The sequence below is a fragment of the Anolis carolinensis genome, unplaced genomic scaffold (assembly GCF_035594765.1).
Source record: "Anolis carolinensis isolate JA03-04 unplaced genomic scaffold, rAnoCar3.1.pri scaffold_9, whole genome shotgun sequence".
NCBI classification, from domain to species: Eukaryota; Metazoa; Chordata; class Lepidosauria; order Squamata; family Dactyloidae; genus Anolis; species Anolis carolinensis.
The window spans coordinates 18,092,367-18,116,945 of NW_026943820.1; the positions used below are offsets into that span (position 1 = coordinate 18,092,367).

At 39.6% G+C, this 24,579-nt stretch overlaps 2 protein-coding genes across 4 annotated transcripts in view; both read right to left on the bottom strand.

Annotated features, from left to right (window-relative positions):
- Nucleotides 1-684: 684 nt before the first annotated feature.
- On the bottom strand, nucleotides 685-9,770 carry LOC100567542 (C-signal). 2 transcript variants are annotated; one of them, XM_016996224.2, is made up of 7 exons: nucleotides 9,572-9,675; nucleotides 7,400-7,502; nucleotides 6,272-6,323; nucleotides 5,461-5,648; nucleotides 4,901-5,059; nucleotides 2,869-2,979; nucleotides 685-922 (listed from the first exon to the last, which is right to left on the bottom strand). In XM_016996224.2, exons 2-7 carry the CDS (start codon nucleotides 7,496-7,498, stop codon nucleotides 803-805), a joined length of 729 nt encoding a protein of 242 aa, XP_016851713.2. In that variant the 5' UTR covers nucleotides 7,499-7,502; nucleotides 9,572-9,675; the 3' UTR covers nucleotides 685-802. The 2 variants fall into 2 exon arrangements, with proteins under 2 accessions (XP_016851713.2, XP_003225382.2); XM_003225334.3 differs by lacking the exon at nucleotides 7,400-7,502 and having other exon boundaries at nucleotides 9,572-9,770.
- An 8,203-nt stretch (nucleotides 9,771-17,973) lies between these two features.
- LOC100555550 (C-signal) overlaps nucleotides 17,974-24,579 on the bottom strand; it is a 44,559-nt gene continuing 37,953 nt past the window's right edge. The window contains exons 4-7 of one of the 2 annotated variants that reach the window (XM_003225359.4): nucleotides 24,291-24,478; nucleotides 22,038-22,196; nucleotides 21,796-21,906; nucleotides 17,974-19,917 (exon numbers count right to left, since the gene is read on the bottom strand). In XM_003225359.4, coding sequence (XP_003225407.2) covers nucleotides 19,804-19,917; nucleotides 21,796-21,906; nucleotides 22,038-22,196; nucleotides 24,291-24,478 — 572 coding nt within the window. In that variant the 3' untranslated portion in view covers nucleotides 17,974-19,803. The remainder of the gene's footprint in view (nucleotides 19,918-21,795; nucleotides 21,907-22,037; nucleotides 22,197-24,290; nucleotides 24,479-24,579) is intronic. The other variant, XM_008117689.3, reaches the window with a different exon arrangement.

The window sequence follows — 24,579 nt, forward strand, 5'->3', positions numbered from 1 at the left end:
TGAGACTCTACTGTATTGAGGAACTGGTGGTAGTTAAGGTAAAGGGTAAAGGTTTTACCTTACATTAAGTCCATTATAAATGGGTTATATAGCTGTGTGGAAGGGCCTTGAGTCTACACGGCCATATAATCCAGTTAAAATCAGATAATCTGTATTTGATAGACAGCGTGGAAGAGGCCTAAGTGAGGCCTAACTCTGCCTATCCCCTGGGCTGAGTGGGTTGCTAGGAGACCAAGTGGGCGGAGCTTAGTCTTCTAACTGGCAGCAATTGGATAAAAACAATTATGCCTCTCCCTCTAATTAGGACTTTATTTTTCTTTTCTTTTTGTTGTATGAATGTAGAGGCATGGATGAGGGGTTGTTCTGCCAAGTTTAGTGTTTCTGGGATGTGTAGTTTTGTTATTTTGTCCTAGGATGAAATTTCATTACCTTTTTATATATATATATATATATATATATATATATATATATATGGCATATTTTTTGTGCATTGGCATATCTTTGTTTCTAACAGTTCAAGAGATAACTAGGTACATCAGTTTCACAGCTGAGAAACCTAATTGCCTTGCATGAATGCCATTTTCCTAAAATGTTATGGCATCAAAGCAACTTCTTCCCCGCACACACACCAAAAAAGACAAGAGAAATTACAAGGATTTCTTGTATACAGAATAGAAGGAAGAAGAAGATGTAAGATGGTATTTATTGATGAGAAAACAATAAAAGCAACAATTTCTGGACGGTTGGGTTTTTCCATTGGCAACGGTCAATTGACTGCTGGATGCAAGTAATGCTGAGTGCCTCACCAGGGAATGGCTTTCCCCTCCCAATTCACAAAAGTCCCGTTATCTTTTTCTGAGAGATGGGCAAAAGTGTTCAGAATGGCTCCCACACTCTGGTCTACCGTCAACGGGGCCTGAGCCTGGAAAGAGAGATTAAGGCGAGAGACACAGGAATAATGTAGCAAAATCCACATTCTCAAAGTGACACACCACCCAAGTCATGCTAGATTTTTTGGTGAATTTTGACACACCAAGTGCAAAAGGTTGCCCATCATTGGTCTAAATGCTAAATTCAAGTGCTAAATGCCAGCCGAATTCTCTAAATTTATTTATTCACTTTTACCCTGCCCTTCTCACCCGTAGGGATTCAGGGTGGCTTACAACAGTCGGCAATTTACATTGCCCAGAACACATTCAATAAAACAATAACAAAATCAATAAACATTACAACAATACCATATCAATAAAAAAAACTCTATTAAAACATGAATTATAAAATTTTAAGATGCATATGTAGTTAGATATATAAATCTGGTTATATAACTGGGTGTATAGGTACAATGCATGAAAGCTGGTGTTTTCACCTTCCTAGTTCTCCCTAGTCTGTGAGGCAGGCCTTCCCTTTGCAAGAGCTAAGTTGACCACCCTCCCTCCTCAATACAAGGCTCATTTTTACACATTTGTAAAACTTGCATTAGTTACAACATTTTAAACATTTGCTTGGTTCCAGCTTTGCAGTTATGATGATGCTGGCAGTGATGATAACATTAATAATATGTTTAGTGATGGTTTACACCAGGGTTTGAGATCATGCTGCGCTCCGGATGTTGTTGAGCTACTACTCCCAACAGCCCTAGTTTGCATAGCATTGGTGAAGAATGCTGGGAGCTGTAGTCAAACAACATATAGAGTGCTGCATGATTCCCATCCCGGTTTTACACCATATTTTACCGAACAGATATTAAACTAGTCAGTTTGGAACTTTCTGGCCCCCTTCCCTTCCACCTTGGCACCCACTTCTAAAGACTAGAGCAATGATGGGCAACCTTTTGCATTTGGTGTGTCAAAATTCACCAAAAAACCTAGCATGACTTGGGTAGTGTGTCACTTTGAGAAAAAAACCACCATAATTTCACAATATATATACAGTAGAGTCTCACTTATCCAACATAAACGGGCCGGCAGAATGTTGGATAAGTGAATATGTTGGATAATAAGGAGAGATTAAGAAAAAGCCTATTAAACATCAAAATAGGTTATGATTTTACAAATTAAGCACCAAAACATCATGTTATATAACAAATTTGACAGAAAAAGTAGTTCATTACACATTAATGCTATGTACTAATTACGGTATTTACGAATTTAGCACCAAAATATCATGATATATTGAAAACATTGACTACAAAAATGTGTTGGATAATCCAGAACGTTGGATAAGTGAGACTCTACTGTAGTTTAAATAACAAAAATATATAATTGTAATATATAACTGTATTTAATAAATCAAAAACTATTTACTACCATTATTTCCATGTACAACAATCTATGGTACTTCTTGCAGTTTCCACACTGATTTCTCTCTATTCTAGTTTTAATGTTGTCATGAATAATGAATAATATAATAATAACATAATAGTAATAATATAATAATATACTACAATAATAATAGAATAATAGAATGATTTTGTGTGTGTGTGTGTGTGTGTGTAATGTGCATAATTCCCATGGAGTAAACAACAAAATCATTGGACCAAATCACACCAAATTTGGCCACAAAAGACATTAGTCATCCAATCAATCTGCACGTGGCAGCGTGTCAACAAAAATGGCTAGGCATGTCAATGCTGACACACGTGTCATAGGTTGGCCACCACTGATTTAGACTTTAAAACTTAAAACATCTCACATGATAATCTATATGGGGCAGAAACTAATATAGATGTCCATGCTGGATCAGATACATTTAATATTATAAACTCCTTGTTCATTCAGAACTTTACTATGATTTAAGCCAAAGCAAGTACTGATAAATGAGTTTGGTAAGCTTCTTTGTAGTTCAGAGTTTCCATTGTGAATTACTTACTGCTGCATTTCCCATGTCTGTCTGCACCCATCCAGGATGCAACGCAACGCACAGGATCTTGTCATCTGAATATCCCAGGGACTGGCACTTTGTGAGCATATTCAGAGCAGCCTAGGAAGGAGAAAGGCCAGACAAAAGGAGATTGATTCTGTGACCTCATCACATTGAGATGGAAAGCCCAGGAGACGGTCCTTTCAGCGTAGAGAATCGCCCCTCTTATTTCCTCATCACACTCACACATGGAAACCTAAGAGCTGGCAATACATTCATTTTATATTCATCACATGGCCAGTATTACTTTTTTTAAAAGCCCCTTACATTAAAGGGGAGCCTCCGGTGGCTCAGTGTGTTAAAGCGCTGAGCTGCTGAACTTGCAGACCAAAAGGTCCCAGATTCAAAACCCGGGAGCAGAGTGAGCGCCCGCTGTTAGCTCCAGCTTCTGCCAACCTAGCAGTTCGAAAACATGCAAATGTGAGTAGATCAATAGGTACCGCTCCAGCAATCATGCCGGCCACATGACCTTGGAGGTGTCTACAGACAATGCTGGCTCTTCGGCTTAGAAATGGAGATGAGCACCAACCCCCAGAGTCAGACACGACTGGACTTAATGTCAGGGGAAACCTTTACCTTTACCTTTACCTTTACATTAAAGGAGACTGACACCAGTTTAAAAGCAGTTCTTTCCATGAGATATAATTGTTCTGCCCCAAACCCATATGATACAAGGAAATGCTGACAGTTGGTCAATGAAGCAGAACGGGAAATATTGATTCTCATCCCATTTGTTTTTCAGTTAAAACTATATGAGGCTTTTTTTGTGTGTGTGTGTCAGGAACGACTTGAGAAACTGCAAGTCGCTTCTGGTATGAGAGAATTGGCTGTCTGCAAGGACATTGCCCAGGAGACACCCAGATGTTGATGTTTTTGATCATCCTTGTGGGAGGCTTCTCTCATGTCCCCGCATGGAGCTGGAGCTGATAGAGGGAGCTCATCCGCACTCTCCCCTGGTGGGATTCGAACCTGGCAACTTTCAGATCAGCAACCCAACCTTCAAGTCACAAGGCTTTAATCCACTATGCCATCAGGGGCTAAAGAATAATAATAATAATAATAATAATAATAATAATAATAATAATAATTTGGACAGAATAACAAGAAAACTCATGACCATTCATCATTCACTGCACCCTTGCAGTGATGTTGACCGACTATATCTGCTTAGAAGATCAGGAGGCAGAGGACTCTTACAAGTAAAACAAGCAGTCAAAGAAGAAGAACATGCCCTGGCAGAAGATATAAAGCAAAGTGAAGAACCCGCTTTGATTGAAATCAAAAATCAGAAACTCCTCAAAGCACAGCAGAAAAAAAATCAGTACAAGAAAACTGCACTACAAACTAGAGCTGACAGCTGGCACAACAAAGCATTGCATGGAAAGTTCCTTGACAAAATTGAAGGAAAAGCTGATAAGGAGAAGACCTGGCTCTGGCTCACAAATGGGACCCTGAAGAAGGAGACAGAAGGCCTGATCCTTGCAGCTCAGGAGCAAGACATCAGGACAAAGGCAATCAAGGCCAAGATCGAAAAATCAGCTGATGACCCAAAATGCAGACTCTGCAAGAAAACCGACAAAACCATTGATCATATCCTCAGCTGTAAGAAAATCGCACAGACAGACTACAAACAGAGGCACAACTATGTGGCCCAAATGATTCATTGGAACTTATGCCTCAAGTACCACCTGCCAGCAGTAAAGAACTGGTGGGATCACAAACCAGCAAAAGTATTGGAAAATGAGCACGCAAAGATACTGTGGGACTTTCAAATCCAGGCTGACAAAGTTCTGGAACATAACACACCAGACATCACAGTTGTGGAAAAGAAAAAGGTTTGGATCATTGATGTTGCCATCCCAGGTGACAGTCGCATTGACGAAAAACAACAGGAAAAACTCAGCCGCTCTCAGAACCTCAAGATTGAACTTCAAAGACCTTCACCACCACTCAAACTCGAACACCATTGGTCTCTCCGTACCTTGCTGCAACGGTAAGACAAGGCCTGTACCATATTCCACATTAAAACATTGGTGATGGAGCCGCCTTCACTGGATATGTTGACGATGGCAGCTTTGCTGCAACTCATCCCTTTCTGGGGACTTTCCTGAGATGCCTTCCTCAGCAAGGGCAGGAATGCCTGGAGAAAAAGGAGGGATCAAGGAGAGGGAAACACTCTGTCATGACAACTGGGCATCTTCTTGAGCAATCAAAGTTTGCCTGAGTGAGAGTGCAAATAGATATAAGACAAAACATAGTTTCCAGAGTTTGTGTAGAATTTCTTCAGAGGAAACTACTTGCAGTTATGGTTCCACAAGTGTAACCTCTGCTGCTCTACCATCACAATTCAGTAGCATCACTAGCTTTGGAGTCAAGTGGTGCGGCTACTCAAGATGGACCTCCTCCCAACCAGATCACCTTCCCCACACTTGATCCAAGAAAATAGCAGGCCTACCTAAAGTATCATGTCCAAGAAGATCACAGTCCATTTATTTTCCCATAAGAAAGGGTTCAGCCAGAGAGACCTTAGGACGGTCTTACCTGCCCTACCACAAATGGTCCAATCACATTGGTCTTGAACACCTCAGCCATGCCATCTGATGTCTCTGTGTCCAAAGTGTTTAAATTTAGAGTCGCCGCATTGTTTATCAACAGATTTAATCCAGTTCCTTTCAGCTGCTCACTGACTCTGGCAGCAGCGCTCTTGATGCTGGATGGCTCAGCCGTGTCTACAGCAACAAAGAGAAGACTCTGAAGGTGGGGAACATGAACAATTTCCCTCCCTGAAAAGACACCACTGGCCTTTGAACAGCGCTGCTGCAACTCCCTGTAACTCCTATTTTCCTACTGTTTGTTCTCCATAATGCACTTCTCTCAGCAGAGGAGGGAGACACCTTTCTCATCCGAGCAAGTTGCATGGTTCTGCGCAGCTGGACTTCCCACCAGAATTGGCACCCAGGGAGAAGGCTTCTTCCAATAGCTTAGTGCAAGAAACCCACTCCCATCATGTGAGGCCTTCCTTTGGATACTCTTCCTCTCTGTGGGGTAGCAGGTCTATGAGGCTAGGACAGATGGGTGTATTTCAGTTTTGTGCAGTATTTTCAGCTTTTCAGTGGAATGCCAGCCAGGGAACGGGGAGCCCTGACCAGACCTGATCTCTCCCAGTTTTTACACAAAATTTGCATCAGACAAAGGGTCTTGGAATGGATCCCCCTTTCAATGCACAATTCTACTGAACTGTCTAGTTTTACCCAGAGCTCCTCAAATTTACCTAATAACATTCCATCCACTGATTCTATTTATCATTTCAAATCAGATAAGACGGTTGTGAGGGTGGAGGACAAGCACATACCCAGTTGGACGATCTCCACTTCCTTGTGCTTTGCAGCCAAATCCTTCAATTTCTGAAAGACATACAAACAACACTTTGGTTGGATCAAGATCATCCTGGAAATTGAGTCTGAGACCTCTTCTACATTGCTATATAATCCAGATTATCAAGGCAAATAATTATTTATTTATTTATTTATTTGCAGTATTTATATTCCGCCCTTCTCACCCCGAAGGGGACTCAGGGCGGATTACAATGAACACATATATGGCAAACATTCAATGCCAACAGACAAACAACATACAGTATAGACTGACACAGAGGCATTTAACATTTTTCCAGCTTCACGATTCCGGCCACAGGGGGAGCTGTTGCTTCACTGTCCACTAGTGGCCGTACTTCCTCGTTCCTTTCCTCGTGTTTTGCTGGCAGTTTTATGGTGTTGTAAATTAATTAAATTAGCCTCCCGCATAAAGCATACCTAAATTTCCCTACTTGACAGATGCAACTGTCTTTCGGGGCTGCATAGGTCAACAGCAAGCCGGGCTATTTAATGGTCGGGGGCTTAACCCGACCCGGGCTTTGAACTCATGACCTCTCGGTCAGTAGTGATTTATTGCAGCTGGTTACTAGCCAACTGCGCCACAGCCCGGCCCCATGTATATGAGTCTACATGAGACCGAAAGGTCCCAGGTTCAAATCCCGGGAGCGGCATGAGTGCCGGCTATTAGCTCCAGCTTCTGCCAACCTAACAGTTCAAAAACATGCCAATGTGAGTAGATCAATAGGTACTGCTCCGGCGGGATGGCAACGGCGCTCCATGCAGTCATGCTGGCCGCATGACCTTGGAGGAGTCTATGGACAACGCCGGCTCTTCGGCTTAGAAATGGAGATGAGCACCAACCCCCAGTCAGACATGACTGGACTTAACATCAGGGGAAAAATTTTTTTACATGGTCATATAATCCAGTTGAAAGCAGATAATCTGGATTTTATTTGGCAGTGTAGATGAAGCCTGAATTAGATGGAATAATAAGGAGATACTATGGAAGGTTACATTCTGCATGTGTGACTCAGATAGTGACTCAGCAACCGCCTTACATTATTTGATTTATTTGTTGTGAAAGAAAATTGAAGAGTGTGGCTCACCAAAATTGTTGCATTGTTTGCCTGACTTGTACCATTGTTGTAGCTCAACAAAAGTCTTCTCTGAGTGTGGAGTCCTCCTGGGCAAGAGTTCAAAGTCATGCAACTATGTTTCAGCAAGAAAAAGAAAGACTGTGGGGAAAAGTTTGAGAATCCCTATCCATCTAGACATTTATTCTACTGTAAGTCCCAGAGGTAAAACCCAGAGTATTATTCTTTTAGGACAGAAGTGTGTCAAACTCATTTTCACAGAGGGCCAAATCAGCCTTCAAAGAGCCATTGAATTCATAGAATCTGTAGATACAGAGGCCCAACTGTAATTTTTTTTTACATAATGATAAAAAACTAGCTTTTATTCAGTTTGGGCCCATAGATGTTATTGAACTCCCATCACTTTTGATTATTTGTCATGTGAATTACAACCCAGCAGCACTTGTGGCTCAGAGACTGGGGAAAAGTTAAAGGGCATTTTAACATCAGACATCATATCCACAAACCTTGTATCTAAATCTAAACCCCACTCTCCTGACTAAACAGAATAAACTACAGCCTTCAAGATGTTAATGTATCACAACTCCCATCATCCCTAGTCATGATGTCTGATGATGAGAAAGACAGGAGTTGGAGGGTCACATGGCAGTCTGGATTCAGCCCATGAGCCTTGAGTTTGATACATATGCTTTAGGATATGTTCTCACAACTAGTGAAAACCAACTACAATATGTAACACAATATTTGTTTCTGGGTTTTAAATGTCATTTCCTAATTGGGTCTATCAAAAAACGTGGAAACCGTTTATTAAACTTCCAAAACTTTGTTTTTGCGGGACATCCTGCAGCACATTTTGCTATAGTTTTTTAGTGAATATCTCATAGAGTTTCAACCAAGTCAACATAGTTTGTGGCAGCCACAAAAACGAAGTTTCTGGAGTGTAACAACTTCTTTCAAAGTCACAATTAGACAGGATATAACACTTTCACACCAGGAACAGATTTTTTTTCCAGGCCGGGCTGTGGCGCAGGCTGGTGAGCAGCCAACCAGCTGAAGCCAGCTGCAACAAATTACTCTGACCAAGAGGTCATGAGTTCGAGGCTGGCTCGGAGCCTATGTTTGTCTTGTCTTTGTTCTATGTTAAAGGCATTGAATGTTTACCTTATACAGTAGAGTCTCGCTTATCCAACGTAAACGGGCCGGCAGAACGTTGGATAAGCGAATATGTTGGATAATAAGGAGGGATTAAGGAAAAGCCTATTAAACATTAAATTAGGATATGATTTTATAAATTAAGCACCAAAACATCATGTTATACAACAAATTTGACAGAAAAAGTAGTTCAATACGACGTAATGCTATGTAGTAATTACGGTATTTACGAATTTAGCACCAAAATATCATGATGTATTGAAAACATTGACTACAAAAATGCGTTGGATAATCCAGAACGTTGGATAAGCAAGTGTTGGATAAGTGAGACTCTGCTGTATGTGTAATGTGATCCGCCCTGAGTCCCCTTTGGGGTGAGAAGGGCGGAATATAAATACTGTAAATAAATAAATAAATAAATAAATTTTATTTCATAATGTTAGTTATCACTTCGACAAGTTGTAAGAGCTCTTATTTCTTTCCCCTGCTTACATAAATTTGTATAGAGCAGGCTATGCAATGCCCACAGTGGTGCAGCAGGTTAAACCACTGAGCTGCTGAACTTGCTAACCAAAAGGTTGGTGGTTCGATTCCGGGAGCGGGGTGAGCTCCCACTGTTAGCCCCAGCTTCTGCCAACTTAGCAGTTTGAAAACATGCAAATGTGAGTTGATCAATAGGCACTGCTCCAGCGGGAAGGTAACGGCACTCCATACAGTCATGCCGGCCACATGACCTTGGAGGTGTCTATGGACAATGCCGGCTCTTCAGCTTAGTAATGGAGATGAGCACCAACCCCCAGAGTCGGACACGACTAGATGTAATGTCAGGGGGAAATCTTTACCTACCTATACAATACTCAGCAGTTTGGAAAAAAAAATGGCTTCCTAAATCTAGGAAGAAATGTTGATTCTCTCTTTAAAAGTTTCATAAGGGATGGGCTCTCCATCACTTTACACAAGCTGCTAGACATGTTGAATTCGCCTGTCGGGACATCTAACCCCCAAGAGAGGTGATGTCATGTCTGAACCTACCTGGGCACGTGGTCCTTCTGGTTCCCGGCAGGTGGCAAAAATCCTTTCTGGACGATTGCTTTTCTCAAGCAGCTGCCTGACCAGCTCCAAGCCAATGCCCCGGTTGGATCCAGTCACCAGGACGCTGCGTGCTTTCAGTACAGCCATAGCTCCTGCTTCCCTGCCTCCAACTGGCAAAGCTCGGTGCCAGTCTAAGTTCCCAAGTCCTCCACCCGGATTTATGTAACTAGCCTTAATGGGTCATGTTTCAGGGCCTTGATCTGGCAATAAACCAATTCACACATAGCAGTGTGCAAGGTCTTTTTGTCATAGATCCTCGCCATTTCCATGTCTGATGACTGTGGAGGAGCCACAGAGCTCAGGAGGGAGAAACATCTCTTGCATCAAAAAAAAGTGCCTGGTCCAGACCATAAGATTACACTATGTAAAAAAAATAAAATTTTGTTCCTGGTTGGAAAGTGTTATTTTCTGTTTAATTGTATGGTGTTTACTTTGAAAGTAGTTGTTATACTTCAGAAACCTCGTGTTTGTGGCTGCTACAAACTAGGTTGAAACTTTACAAGATATTGGGATAGGATTTTAAAATTAGAAAAGAAAGTAGTATCAAATATTTATAATATAATAGCTGTGCCCGGCCACGCGTTGCTGTGGCGAAGTATGGTGGTATGAGAAATAAAGTATTGAGGAATTGGTGGTAGTTAAGGTAAAGGGTAAAGGTTTTCTCCCCTGACATTAAGTCCAGTTGTGTCCGACTGCACACTGAAGTGGATTATATGGCAGTGTGGAGTCAAGATAATCCAGTTAAAAGCAGATAATATCTATATATATAAAAGAGTGATGGCATCATGGCGACTCACAAAACAACAAAAGTACAGGCCCCCCAACCTCGAAATTTGACAACACAACCCATCATCCACGCCTCCAGGTTGATACAACAAAAAGAAAAGAAAAATAAAGTCCTAATAAGAGGGAGAGCAATAATTTTTTTATCCATTTGCTGCCAGTTTAGAGGGCTAATTTCTGCCCACTTGGTTGCCTAGCAACCAACTCAGCCAAAGGACAGCCAGGGTTCAGTTAGGAGACAGGCAGATTTAGGCCTCACTTAGGCTTCTTCCACAGATTATCTAATTTGCACTGGATTATATGGCAGTGTAGACTCAAGGCCCTTCCACACAGCTATATAACCCATTTATAATCTTATATTATCTGCTTTGCACTGGCTTATCTTGACTTCACACTGCCATATAATCCACTTCAGTGTGCATTTTATACAGCTGTGAAGAAGGGGCCTCATATAATCCAGTTCTAAGAGATAATATAAGATTATCAATATACAGTAGAGTCTCACTTATCTAACATAAACAGGCCGGCAGGATAAGTGAATATGTTGTATAATAAGAAGGGATTCAGGAAAAGCCGATTAAACATCAAATTAGGTAATTGTTATACAAATTAAGCACCAAAACATCATATTATACAACAGATTTGACAGAAAAAGTAGTTCCATGTGCAGTAATGCTATGTAGTAATTACAGTAGAGTCTCACTTATCCAACACTCGCTTATCCAATGTTCTGGATTATCCAACGCATTTTTGTAGTCAATGCTTTCAATATATCGTGATATTTTGGTGCTAAATTCATAAATATAGTAATTACTACATAGCATTACTGTGTATTGAACTACTTTTTCTGACAAATTTGTTGTGTAACATGATGTTTTGGTGCTTAATTTGTAAAATCATAACTTAATTTGATGTTTAATAGGCTTATCCTTAATCCCTCCTTATTATCCAACATATTCGCTTATCCAATATTCTGCCAGCCCGTTTATGTTGGATAAGTGAGACTCTACTGTACTGTAATTACAAATTTACCACTAAAATATCACAATGCATTTAAAACACTGACTACAAAAACATTGATTATGAAAAGGCAGACTGCGTTGGATAATCCAGAACATTGTATAAGTGAATGTTGGATAAGTGAGATTCTACTTTAATATGAAATAATTACTGGGATAGAATAATGCAGAACAATATAATCTCTAAAACCAGGACAGTAAATAAACAGGGGAATTCCACACAGGAAACAATAAGGGCCAGCTAACACCTCCCAACAAAGTATTCCCATCATCAAAGTCTGGCAAATCCTCTGTTTTCTCAGGGCCACAGACAGTAGAAGCACATAAAATATCGCAAACAACACCACTCTGAAAACAAGGGAATTCCAGACAGGAAACAATCAGGGTCAGCTAACACCTCCCAACAAAAAATTCACTCAGGGAGGAAACAGCCAGGCTTTAAAGCTGCAAGGCCATTACATCCTAATCATTTTTCCTAATTGCAGCATTCATACTTGCCTCCAACAGACAAAAAAAATCAGAAATATTGTATATTCACAACCTTTAGGAAATAATATCCCCTGATGGCGCAGCGTGTTAAAGCGCTGAGCTGCTGAACTTCTGGACCGAAAGGCCACAGGTTTGAATTGGGGAGCGGAGAAAGCCCCCACTGTTAGCTCCAGCTTCTGCCAACCCAGAAGTTCAAAAACATGCAAATGTGAGTGCATCAATAGGTACTGCTCCGGCGGGAAGGTAACGCCGCTCCATGCAGTCATGCCACATGACCTTGGAGGAGTCTACGGACAACGCCGGCTCTTCGGCTTAGAAATGGAGATGAGCACCAACCCCCAGAATCAGACATGACTGGGCTTAATGTCAGGGGAAAACGTTTACCCTTTACCTTAACTACCACCAATTCCTCAATACTTTATTTCCCAGACCACCAGACTTCGCCACAGCAACGCGTGGCCGGGCACAGTTAGTAAGATTATAAATGGGTTATATAGCTGTGTGGAAGGGCCTTGAGTCTACACAGCCATATAATCCAGTTCAAATCTGATAATCTGTATTTTATAGGCAGTGGGGAAGAGGCCTAATTGAGGCCTAACTCTGCCTGTCCCCTGGGCTGAGTGGGTTGCTAGGAGACCAAGTGGGCAGAGCTTAGTCTTCTAACTGGCAGCAATTGGATAAAAACAATTATGCCTCTCCCTCTAATTAGGACTTTATTTTTCTTTTCTTTTTGTTGTATGAACGTAGAGGCATGGATGAGGGCTTGTGCTGCCAAGTTTAGTGTTTCTGGGATGTGTAGTTTTGTTGTTTTGTCCTAGGCTGAAAATTCATTACCCTTTTATATATATAGATGTAATGTGCATAATTCCCATGGCGTAAACAACAAAACCACTGGACCAAATCACACCAAATTTGGCCACAAAATACATAGTCATCCAATCAATCTGCATGCGGAAGAGTGTCAGCAAAAATGGCCAGGTGTGTCAGTGCTGACACACATGTCATAGGTTGGCCATCACTGATCTAGATGGCACCAGCTGTCAGAAAGGTGACTGAGATGGGTGCAACACCCCCCCCCCCCCCGTTGCTTATTACTTATAGCCCCCTAAACGTCTCTCTTGTCCACCAGCAAAAAGTATTGTAAGAACAATTCTTAAATGATTTCAAGCAAAGTACTCTTAAGCCCAGTGGTTCTTAGCCTATGGGTCCCCAGATGTTTTGGCCTTCAACTCCCAGAAATCCTAACACCTGGTAAACTGGCTGGGATTTCTGGGAGTTGTAGGCCAAAAACATCTGGGAACCCCGGTTGAGAACTGCTGCTTTAGCCGTTAAGTATGATCAGAGGGACAGTTGCTTCTCTTCTCACACAGCCAGCCATTTCCTCTCTTTTTTTAAAATAAAATTTCAGCTCAGCTTTGACACCTGCTTTTCCAAAATAAAAAAATCAATATCTCAAAAAATTGTCCAAGCATTTCAGAGAGGGAAGACTCAACCTGTAGCTTGGTGTGGAACTAGATTTCTCCATCAGAGAACACATGAAAGCATTACAAATCACAGAGTTCCATAAGATAAAACCATGGAGGTGAAAAGTGGGATCAAAGTGCTATCATTGCATGACTAAGCAGACAAGAGGGAAAAAACGTTTGTGAATAAAATGTCCATAGAGGAGGAAATAAAACACTGAAGAAATAAGCTGCTGGGAGCTGTCCAACAGTTTGCCTGTCTTTGCCACTCCTGTGCAACCCTGAATAAAGTGCAACTGATAGCAATATGCAACAAAGGCTACCTTTGTCCTGTGCTCTTTCCCCTGCTTCCTCAATCACTTTATTGTTTTCTAACCCATGTTGAGATTTTTTTTTCTTGCTCTTAATGTTAGAGGGTATTGCAAAAGCAAAAGCTCTCCTCTGTCCTTCTCTTGAGTTTTTCTATTCCTTTCTCGCGTTTTCAAACCTTGATCTTTTTCCCATCAGCATCTTCTTACTCAGCTGTTTCGTTCTTTTTTGTTCACTGGCTTTTGCAACAAATTGTGAATGCTTCTTATCTTTATGTTCTGTTCCCTCTGTGTTTGTGTCATTTCTGGCCTGAATCTTTCTGTTCTTCCTCTTTCCCACAACTCAGGGTTTTAATAGAATTGAGAAGGAGCTTGAACTTCAAAGACTCTGGCAGAAACCAGTGCAGGTGGTCCCGGTGGTGATGGGCACATTGGGTGCCATGCCAAAAGATCTCAGCCAGCATTTGGAAACAATAGACATTAACAAAATTACGATCTGCCAGCTGCAAAAGGCCACCCTGCTGGGATCTGCGTGCATCATCTGAAAATACATCACACAGTCCTAGACACTTGGGAAGTGTTTGACTTGTGATTTTGTGATATGAAATCCAGCATATCTATCTTGTTTGCTGTGTCATAATAAATAATAATAATACTCTTGTGACTACTTCTCTAGGGACAAAAACCCCTTGTCAATTCCCATCACTTATAATAATAATAATAATAATAATAATAATAATAATAATAATAATAAAAAAACTTTATTTATACCCCGCCACCATCTCCCCAACGGGGACTCGGGGCGGCTTACATGGGGTCATGCCCAGAACAATACAATATAACAAAATATAAAACAACACATTATAACACAATTAAACAATACAATAGATAATAATATACATTATACAGCACAAAATCAGAAAAGCAATAAAAACCAGGGTGGGCCACATGAACACTAAGTTAAAACTTGGGGTGAGAAAGAAATAAGAATAAAAGAATAAAAACCACGGGGAACAGGGTCATAAGATAGTGGTACAGTCTAGAGGATAAATATAGGAGAGGAGCAACAAAAAAGAAATATATGACAGTTACTCTCCTTGTGCCGGCTGAATTGCTGACCTGAAGGTTGGGTTGCTGACCTGAAGTTTGCCAGTTCGAATCTGCGAGATGGGGTGAGCTCCCATCTGTCAGCTCTAGCTTACAGGGACATGAGAGAAGCCTCCCAGCAGGATGGTAACACGTCCAGGCATCTCCTGGGCAACATCTCTGTAGAAGGCAAATTCTCTTTTTTTAAAAAAAAAAATTTAAACTCAAAAAATACATACCGTAGACATACAAAACATATACAATTCCCACCACCAACACGATGATTGTTTTCTTTTTATATATTCGTTTCTTTATGAGACAATCTTTATATCTTTATCTTTATCCATTTCCATCCTATCTATATATATAAAAGAGTAATGAAATTTCGGTCTAGGACAAAACAACAAAACTACACATCCCAGAAACACTAAACTTGGCAGCACAACCCATAATCCATGCCTCTACATTTATACAACAAAAAGAAAAGGAAAATACAGTCCTAATTAGAGGGAGATGAAGAATTGTTTTTATCCAATTGCTGCCAGTTAGAAGGCTAAGCTCTGCCCACTTGGTCTCCTAGCAACCCACTCAGCCCAGGGGACAGGCAGAGTTAGGTCTCACTTAGGCCTCTTCCACACTGCCTATAAAATACAGATTATCTGATTTTAACTGGATTATATGGCAGTGTAGACTCAAGGCCCTTCCACACAGCTATATAACCCATTTATAATGGACTTGATGTAAGGTAAAACCTTTACCTTAACTACCACCAATTCCTCAATATTTTCTTTCCCATGCCACCATACTTTGCCACAGCAACGCGTGGCCGGGCACAGGTAGTATACTATATAACACTTGTATCTTATTTCTTATGGCTTGATCTCCAGATTGATTCATGATATAGTTCTTTACCATTGTCCATCTTTCTTCCATTTCTCTTGTTCTATTTTCATTAGTTTTTATAACTAGTTTCACATTCATAATTTCAAATTCCATTTGCTCCACCATATATTGGTACCATTTACTTACTGACCATTTGGATTTATCTTTCCACCCTGAAGGCCAATTCTCTCACACCAGAAGCAACATGCAATTTGTTCTCAAGTCGCTTCTGACATGATAAAAAAAATAGAACTGAGAGTTGAAAGGGATCACACGTGACATCCAGCCCAACCTTGAGTACATTGTTGATTCTTCCCATTTTACTTTTAATTGTTTTAAGTGATGGAAATGTCCTCAGGAATGATCCACAGTTTATCCTCTATTTTCTTGGTTATTATTATTATTATTATTATTATTATTATTATTATTATTAATTTGTATTTATTAATTTATCAATCCAAATGTACAAGCTCACATTTTCCTCAAATGTACAAGCTCACATTTTACAATATCTCAAACACATCACGTTGCATACAATCCGACAACAACAACAACAAAAATCAAGAACATCCCCAAGCATATTTCCCATCAGTCTTTTAACTTTTCCATTACAACTTCACTATACATCTCTTCACTCCACACCCTTCATCTACCTAGACATGTTTTATTTTCAATATTATTATTATTAATTTATAATTCAAAATGTATAAGTATACATTCTTTCCTCATTTTACAGTATCCCAGACATATCACATTGTATGCAATCCAACAATAAAGAAAAATCAGAATCAAAACATCTTTATGCATATTTTTATCAGTTTTAGACTTTTCCATTACAACTTTACTACATATCTCTCTACTACACCTTTTTATCTACTTATACATGTTTTATTTATTATTATTATATATTATGACACAGCAAACAAGATAGACATGCTTGATTTCGTATCACAAAATCACAAGTTGAACACTTCCCAAGTGTCTAGGACTGTGTGATGTATTTTCGGAAGATGCGTGCAGATCCCAGTAGGGTGGCCTTTTGCAGTTGGCAGATCGTAATTTTGTCAATGTCTATTGTTTCCAAATGCCGGCTGAGATCTTTTGGCATGGCACCCAGTGTGCCGATCACCACTGGGACCACCTGCACTGGTTTCTGCCAGAGTCTTTGAAGTTCAATCTTGAGGTCCTGATAGCGGCTGAGTTTTTCCTGTTGTTTTTCGTCAATGCGATTGTCACCTGGAATGGCAACATCAATGATCCAAACCTTTTTCTTTTCCACAACTGTGATGTCTGGTGTGTTGTGTTCCAGAACTTTGCCAGTCTGGATTCGGAAGTCCCACAGTATCTTTGCGTGCTCATATTTATTATTATTATTATTATTATTATTATTATTATTATTATTATTATTATTATTATCGTTATTATTGTTATACCTTTTCCCCCTCTTCCCTTCCCCTTATTTTGTGCCGCTTTCACCAGGACCAACCAACTCATATTGTTTCCCAAGTCCAAAATTTCATTGTCTCTGTTGCTGGCTTATACCCCTTTCCCTCATTAAAAATATACTCAATAAATTTTCTCCATATTTTCCAAAAATCTGTTTGTTTCGATATTCCCTTTTAAATTTTAATACTACAAGTCAGCTTATCATTGATTGCTATGTTCCAGATTTCCCTGTACCATTCTTCTAATTGGATTTCCTTTTTTTCTTTCCAGTTTTTTGCTATTAGCAATTTTGCTGCAGTTATCAAATTAGAAACCAATTCTTTCTCCTCTTGTGAGAGGATATTTTCATGCATAAGTAATAATGCTGATTTAGGTGTATTCATTATCTCTATTTTTATTATTGCTCTTATCTCTTTAAATATCATTTCCCAAAATTTTTGTATAATTTTACATGATCACCACATATGAAGATATGACCCTATTTCCTAACAGCCTCTCCAGCACTGATTTGTGTTTTTTTTATCTATCTGATTTAATCTGATGGGAGTTAGGTACCACCTCCATACCATTTTGTAATAATTTTCCTCAATTCTTATGGACATATTTTTTAATAATCTCATACTCCATATCCTTCCCCATTCTCGATTATTCAATGTTTCCCCCAAATCTACTTCCCATATTTCCTTCAAATGAACTTGTTCCTGTTCATCCGTTAGTAATAGTTTATAAATGTTGCTTACTGTACCTTTTAATTGGTTATTAGAGCCAGTTATAGCTATATTAATCAATTGCTAACTTGCATGTCTGCAGATAACCAGCTGAACCTTGGATATTCTGGAAATTAAGAAGCACACAAGAATCCAATGTTCATTTTGTAGCAATACTTTTATTAGAACAGCCAAAAGTGCTTAAAATTCCTTTTGCAAGCTTACAAAATCATATATATTATGCATTGAGCAAAGGTGGGAGGAAGCATGCAGGGGAAAAGAAGGGGAACAGAATGAACAGAAAACAGTGTTTTTTATTGCAGTTTATGGAGATTTAAAAAAAGGAAATGACCATTTGTATATAGAATGCTGTTTGGATGCTAAAGATCTGGAAGCTGCCTTTTAAAGCAAAACAGTCATTCTCATCTGGAAGCAGCCAACAATCTCTCTGCTAGGAGAGACTGATTTCTACCACTATCATGAAAAAGTACAAAGCTTTGGGAAAGTACTTTTTTTAGACCATAGGCCAAGTGAGTTGTAGTTCAAAACATAACTTTTCCATAGTCTGAAAATAACTATATAGTAGAGTCTCACTTATCCAACCTTCACTCATCCAATGTTCTGTATTATCCAACGCAGTCTGCCTCCCGCCCAGATCCCCAGCTGTTTCTCTAGGCAGCAAGGCCTGAACTTTTTACAGATTTAATTTCTGACAATGTTGTTACTGTACGTTCATTCTATGCAATTCTATCTTTATTTGAAGTCAACTTTTTCAGTAGTCAATGTTTTTGTAGTCAATATTTTCAATACATTGTGATGTTTTGGTGCTAAATTCATAAATACAGTAATTAGTACAGTAGAGTCTCACTTATCCAACACTCGCTGGATCTGGATTATCCAACGCATTTTTGTAGTCAATGTTTTCAATATTTCATGATATTTTGGTGCTAAATTCGTAAATACAGTAATTACTACGTAGCATTACTGTGTATTGAACTACTTTTTCTGTCAAATGTGTTGTATAACATGATGTTTTGTTGCTTAATTTGTAAAATCATAACCTAATTTAATGTTTAATAGGCTTTTCCTTAATCTCTCCTTATTATCCAACATATTCACTTATCCAACATTTTGCCAGCCCGTTTACGTTGGATAAGCGAGACTCTACTGAATTACTAATTACTACATAACATTACTGTGTATTGAACTGCTTTTTCTGTTGAAAAAACATGATGTTTTGGTGCTTAATTTGTAAAATCATAATGTAATTTGATGTTTAATAGGCTTTGCCTTAATCCCTCCTTATTATCCAACATATTCGCTTATCCAACATTCTGCCGGCCCGTTTACGTTGGATAAACGAGACTCTACTGTACTGGAAGATGTAAACAAATGAAAAATAATTGCTTATCCAACGTTCTGCCGGCCCGTTTATGTTGGATAAGTAAGACTCTACTGTAATTAGTACAGTAGTCTCTCACTTATCCAACACTCGCTTATCCAACGTTCTGGATTATCCAACTCATTTTTGTAGTCAATGTTTTCAATACATCATGATATTTTGGTGCTAAATTAGTCAATACAGTAATTACTACATAGCATTACTGCGTATTGAACTACTTTTTCTATCAAATTTGTAGTTAAACATGATGTTTTGGTGCTTTATTTGTAAAATCATAACCTAATTTGATGAGTAATAGGCTTTTTCTTTATCCCTCCTTATTATCCAACATTTCCACTTATCCAATGTTTTGCTGGCCCGTTTATGTTGGATAAGTGAGACTCTACTGTAATTAGTATGTGCTTTCCACCATAACCACCTCCTATTAAAGAAAATGGCAAAGGAATTAGATAATGTACAGCAGCCCAAAATAAGCATATGGGGCAGTTAGAAGGAAGAAAGATATTCCGCAGTATAGGATATATTTAATTAAAGGTTGCTGTTAGCATTGTTTGTATTGCTCTTCCTCCGGTTCTGGGAAAATCTGCTCACCAGGGAACAGGTTTCCCCTCCCAATTCACAAAGGTGCCAGTGTCTTTCTCCGAAAGTTTGGAAATTGTGTTCAGTATGTCTTGCACACTCTGGTCTACTTTCAGTTTGGCCTGGGAAAAGAGAACAGGGGAGAAAGTTTTGCACTGGGAAAAATGCAGAAATAAACAGGAGAAGCCACCCTAGGAACTCATGTTAACACCAAGCTCAGTCATGAAGGAGAAAGTGGGGAAGAATCACTTAGTGCTTCTCCTTGTGCATAAATGCGCGCCTCTCTCTTTAAGGAGAACAAATTAATGATAAATCTTAATTCTGAGCAATGATCCAAAAAGTAGAATAAAATAATTAAAAAGAGACTGCAACCAAAACACTTTGAAAGCACCAGACCCCACCTGAGAAAGCCTGGATGGGGGACAACTAAGGATGGATCTACACTGCCATATAATCCAGTTTCTGATTCCAGATTATCTTCATAGAACTGGACAAAATGGCGGTGTAGACTCATATAATCCAGTTCAAATCTGATAATTTTGGATCAAATACTGGATTATATGGTAGTGTAGATTTAAGTGAAGAATTGAAAACACATTTGAAATAGATAAATGTTAATGATCTCATTGATGGGCAACCTTTTGTGCTTGGTGTGTCAAAATTCACCAAAAAACCTAGCATGACTTGGGTGGTGTGTCACTTTGAGAAAAAAACCCCATAATTTCACAATATGTATAGTTTAAATAACAAAAATATATAATTGTAATATATAACTGTATTTAATAAATCAAAAACTATTTACTACCATTATTTCCATGTACAACAAGCTATGGTACCTCTTGCAGTTTCCACGCTGATTTCTCTCTATTCTAGTTTCAATGTAGTCGTGAATAATTAATAATATAATAATAATATAATAGTAATAATATGATAATATACTACAATAATAATAGAATAATAATAGAATGATACTATATCTATATATATAAATGAGTGGTGGCATCACAGCGACCCACAAAACAACAAAACTACAGGCCCCCCAACCTCGAAATTTGACAACACAAACCATCATCCACGCCTCTAGGTTGATACAACAAAAAGAAAAGAAAAATAAAGTCCTAATTAGAGAGAGAGCAATAATTGTTTTTATCCAATTGCTGCCAGTTTAGAGGGCTAATCTCTGCCCACTTGGTCTCCTAGCAACCAACTCAGCCAAGGGACAGCCAGGGTTCAGTTAGGGGACAGGCAGATTTAGGCCTCACTTAGGCCAATTCCACAGATTATCTAATTTGCACTGGATTATATGGCAGTGTAGACTCAAGGCCCTTCCACCATACTTCGCCACAGCAACGCGTGGCCGGGCACAGCTAGTCTATATATATAAAAGGATAATGGCGTCGCTCCACTGGGCAAAACAACAAAACTAAAGGCCCCCCAACCTAGAAAATTGACAACACAACCCCTCATCCACGTCTCTACGTTCTTACGCTCAACAAAGGATTCCCCCCCCCCTCAAACAGGGAAACACCCACTCTTTGAAAGTCCAAACCCATTCGGTACTCATCACTCTTTCACAAAACACAAAATAAAGAGCAACACTCTGAAAACAAAGGAATTCCATCCAGGAAACAATCAGGGCTACCTAACACCTCCCAACAAAGGATTCCCCCCCTCTAAGACACGGAACCACCTAAAAAAAGCCACAGCAACGCATGGCCGGGCACAGCTAGTATATATATAAATGTAATGTGCATAATTCCCATGGAGTAAACAACAAAACCACTGGATGAAATCACACCAAATTTGGCCACAAAAGACATGGTCATCCAATCAATCTGCATGCGGCAGCGTGTCAGCAAAAATGGCTAGGCGTGTCAGTGCTGACACGCGTGTCATAGGTTGGCCATCACTGCATTATATCCTTTGCCTCATTTAGATGGAAATCAAATATAATAAATCTGATGGATTCTAGGAAGGAAATCACGTCATGAAATGCCTACCATGGCGCCTCCCATATCTGTCTGCACCCATCCTGGATGCATCGCAACACACAGGATCTTGTCTTCTGCATAAGCCAAGGACTGGCACTTGGTGAGCATATTCAGGGCAGCCTAGGAAAGAGACATGCCAAGAGGAAGTAGGTAAACGATACAGTGCACTTCTAGAAAATGAGATCCAGGCTTTTTATTTTAATGATATAACACAGTCAACATTAGTCTTTGCATGACAAACAAGTCCATACCTTACTACACCGGTAATTGACGACCTGTCCAGACTCGAACAGGAGAACATTGGTGATGGAGCCGCCTTCGCTGGACAGGTTGATAATGGCTGCTTTGCTGCAGCTCATCCCTTTCTGGGGACTTTCTTGAGCAGCCTTCTTGATCAAGGGCGTGAATGCCTGCAGAAGAAGAGAGAAGGCTTAAGGATAGCTGAACACTGGGTTATGGCCTATCTAAATCACATGGAAGGTCATTGCAGGTCTCCTAGCCCCGCTCACTTGCAGCCCATGTTCATCAGGTTGTATTTTGGTATGATGTGTTGGTGTTTTTCCTTATTCTAATTTTTATATTTTATTTATTTATTTATTTACAGTATTTATATTCCGCCCTTCTCACCCCGAAGGGGACTCAGGGTGGATCACATTATAGCGAATAATGCACAATATCTATAATAATGCAGAACAAAATGTATGTGTATATACACACTTGAGAACTCCCAAAAATTACAATACAAATCAAGATTCTACAACTCTATATTAGAGTACTTCTCATCAAAAAATAGCTTTCAAAGTATCTTCAACAATGGTACAATTTCCATGTCATAATCTTAACACAGTATACTATTGAAGGACATAAAGAGACAACCAAGTCCATATTGTTCCTGGAGTTGCGTGGAAACTTAGGCCAATATCAGTTGAAGTAAAGATTTTCAGTCTCCAAAATAATAGTTTTTATGTTCAAAGGAATTCTTCGTTTGGTTTGCAATGCCAAGAAATGGAACACAGTCTCCAAAATAATAGTTTTTATGTTCAAAGGAATTCTTCGTTTGGTTTGCAATGCCAAGAAATGGAACACAACAAGGTCTCCTGGGTTGTTCCCCTTGTTTCGTTATCACTTCCTCGGGTGTTGTGTTTTAATCAAGTTGTATTTTGGAGACTGAAAATCTTTACTTCAACTGATATTGGCCTAAGTTTCCACGCAACTCCAGGAACAATATGGACTTGGTTGTCTCTTTATGTCCTTCAATAGTATACTGTGTTAAGATTATGACATGGAAATTGTACCATTGTTGATGATACTTTGAAAGCTATATTTTTATGAGAAGTACTCTAATATAGACTTGTAGAATCTTGATTTGTATTATAATTTTTGGGAGTTCTCAAGTGTGTATATACACATACATTTTGTTCTGGATCACATTATACACACATAGGGCAAACATTCAATGCCCATAAACACTTCAAACAGAGACCGAGACAGACAGACGCAGAGGCAATTTAACCTTCTCCTGAGGGGATGTTCGATTCTGGCCACAGGGGGGAGCAGCTGCTTCATCATCCACTCTGACGGCACTTCCTCATTCCAGGTCGTAAATTAGTTAAACTTGCCTCCCCACTTTTTTTTATAAGTGGTACCTTATTTCTTACTTGATAGATGCAACTATCTTTCGGGTTGCTAGGTCAGCAATGAGCAGGGGCTATTTTTTATTTTTAATTGACGGGTGCTCACCCCGCCACGGGATGGCCTCGAACTCATGACCTCATGGTCAGAGTGATTTATTGCAGCTGCTCAACAGCCTGCGCCACAGCCCTACTAATATTATTTGTACAATAAAATTAATATTTAATAATTAGAAATATGAATGATTCTTGTTAATTAATTAATTAATTAATTTACAGTATTTATATTCTGCCCTTCTCACCCCGAAGGGGACTCAGGGCAGATTACAATGAACACATATATGGCAAACATTCAATGCCAACAGACAAGCAATATACATTAGACAGACTCAGAGGCATTTAACATTTTTTTCCAGCTTCACGATTCCGGCCACAGGGGGAGCTGTTGCTTCACTGTCCAGTAGTGGCTGTACTTCCTCATTCCTTTCCTCGTGTTTTGCTGGCAGTTTTATGATGTTGTAAAAATTAGTTAAATTAGCCTCCTGCATAAACTGTACCTAAATTTCCCTAATTGACAGATGCAACTATCTTTCGGGGCTGCATAGGTCAACGGCAAGCCGGGCTATTTAATGGTCGGGGGCTTAACCCCACCCGGGCTTCGAACTCATGACCTCTCGGTCAGTAGTGATTTATTGCAGCTGGTTACTAGCCAGCTGCACCACAGCCCGGCCTTCAATATTTTATTATCAATAATGTAATAATTAGTAAGAAGGTTAATAATAACCTTGAAGAAAGATTAGGAGGAAGAGGAGGAGTCCACTTCTCTTCAAAACCTTAAACGTTTCTGTTAAAGATGGCATTGCATGCACTCACCTGGCTCACCATCATGGGCCCAACCACATTCGTTTCATACACCTCCATCATATTCTCCCGTGTCTCTGCCGCCAGAGTGCTGACCTTTGCGATCGCAGCATTATTTATCAGCAAATTCAGCCCAGATCCTCCCAGCTGTTCAGTGACTCTGGCTGCAGCAGCCTTGATGCTGGTTGGATCAGAAACAACTACAGTAAAAAAGAAATAATGTCAAGGGGATAAATGCATGTTACAACGGTCGATACCAACCACCGGCCACTGGATACATCATGATATAACTTCACTGCCA

Bases quoted from the DNA above. Each gene is read 5' to 3' on its own strand.
- LOC100567542 (XM_003225334.3), bottom strand. From the start codon at position 9,718: ATGGCTGTACTGAAAGCACGCAGCGTCCTGGTGACTGGATCCAACCGG. The intron at 6,324-9,571 runs GTAGGTTCAGAC...TATGTCTTTCAG, and splicing joins CAGAAGGACCACGTGCCCAG to AAATTGAAGGATTTGGCTGC. The intron at 2,980-4,900 runs GTACGGAGAGAC...TCTCCTTCCTAG, and splicing joins TGTCTTACCGTTGCAGCAAG to GCTGCTCTGAATATGCTCAC.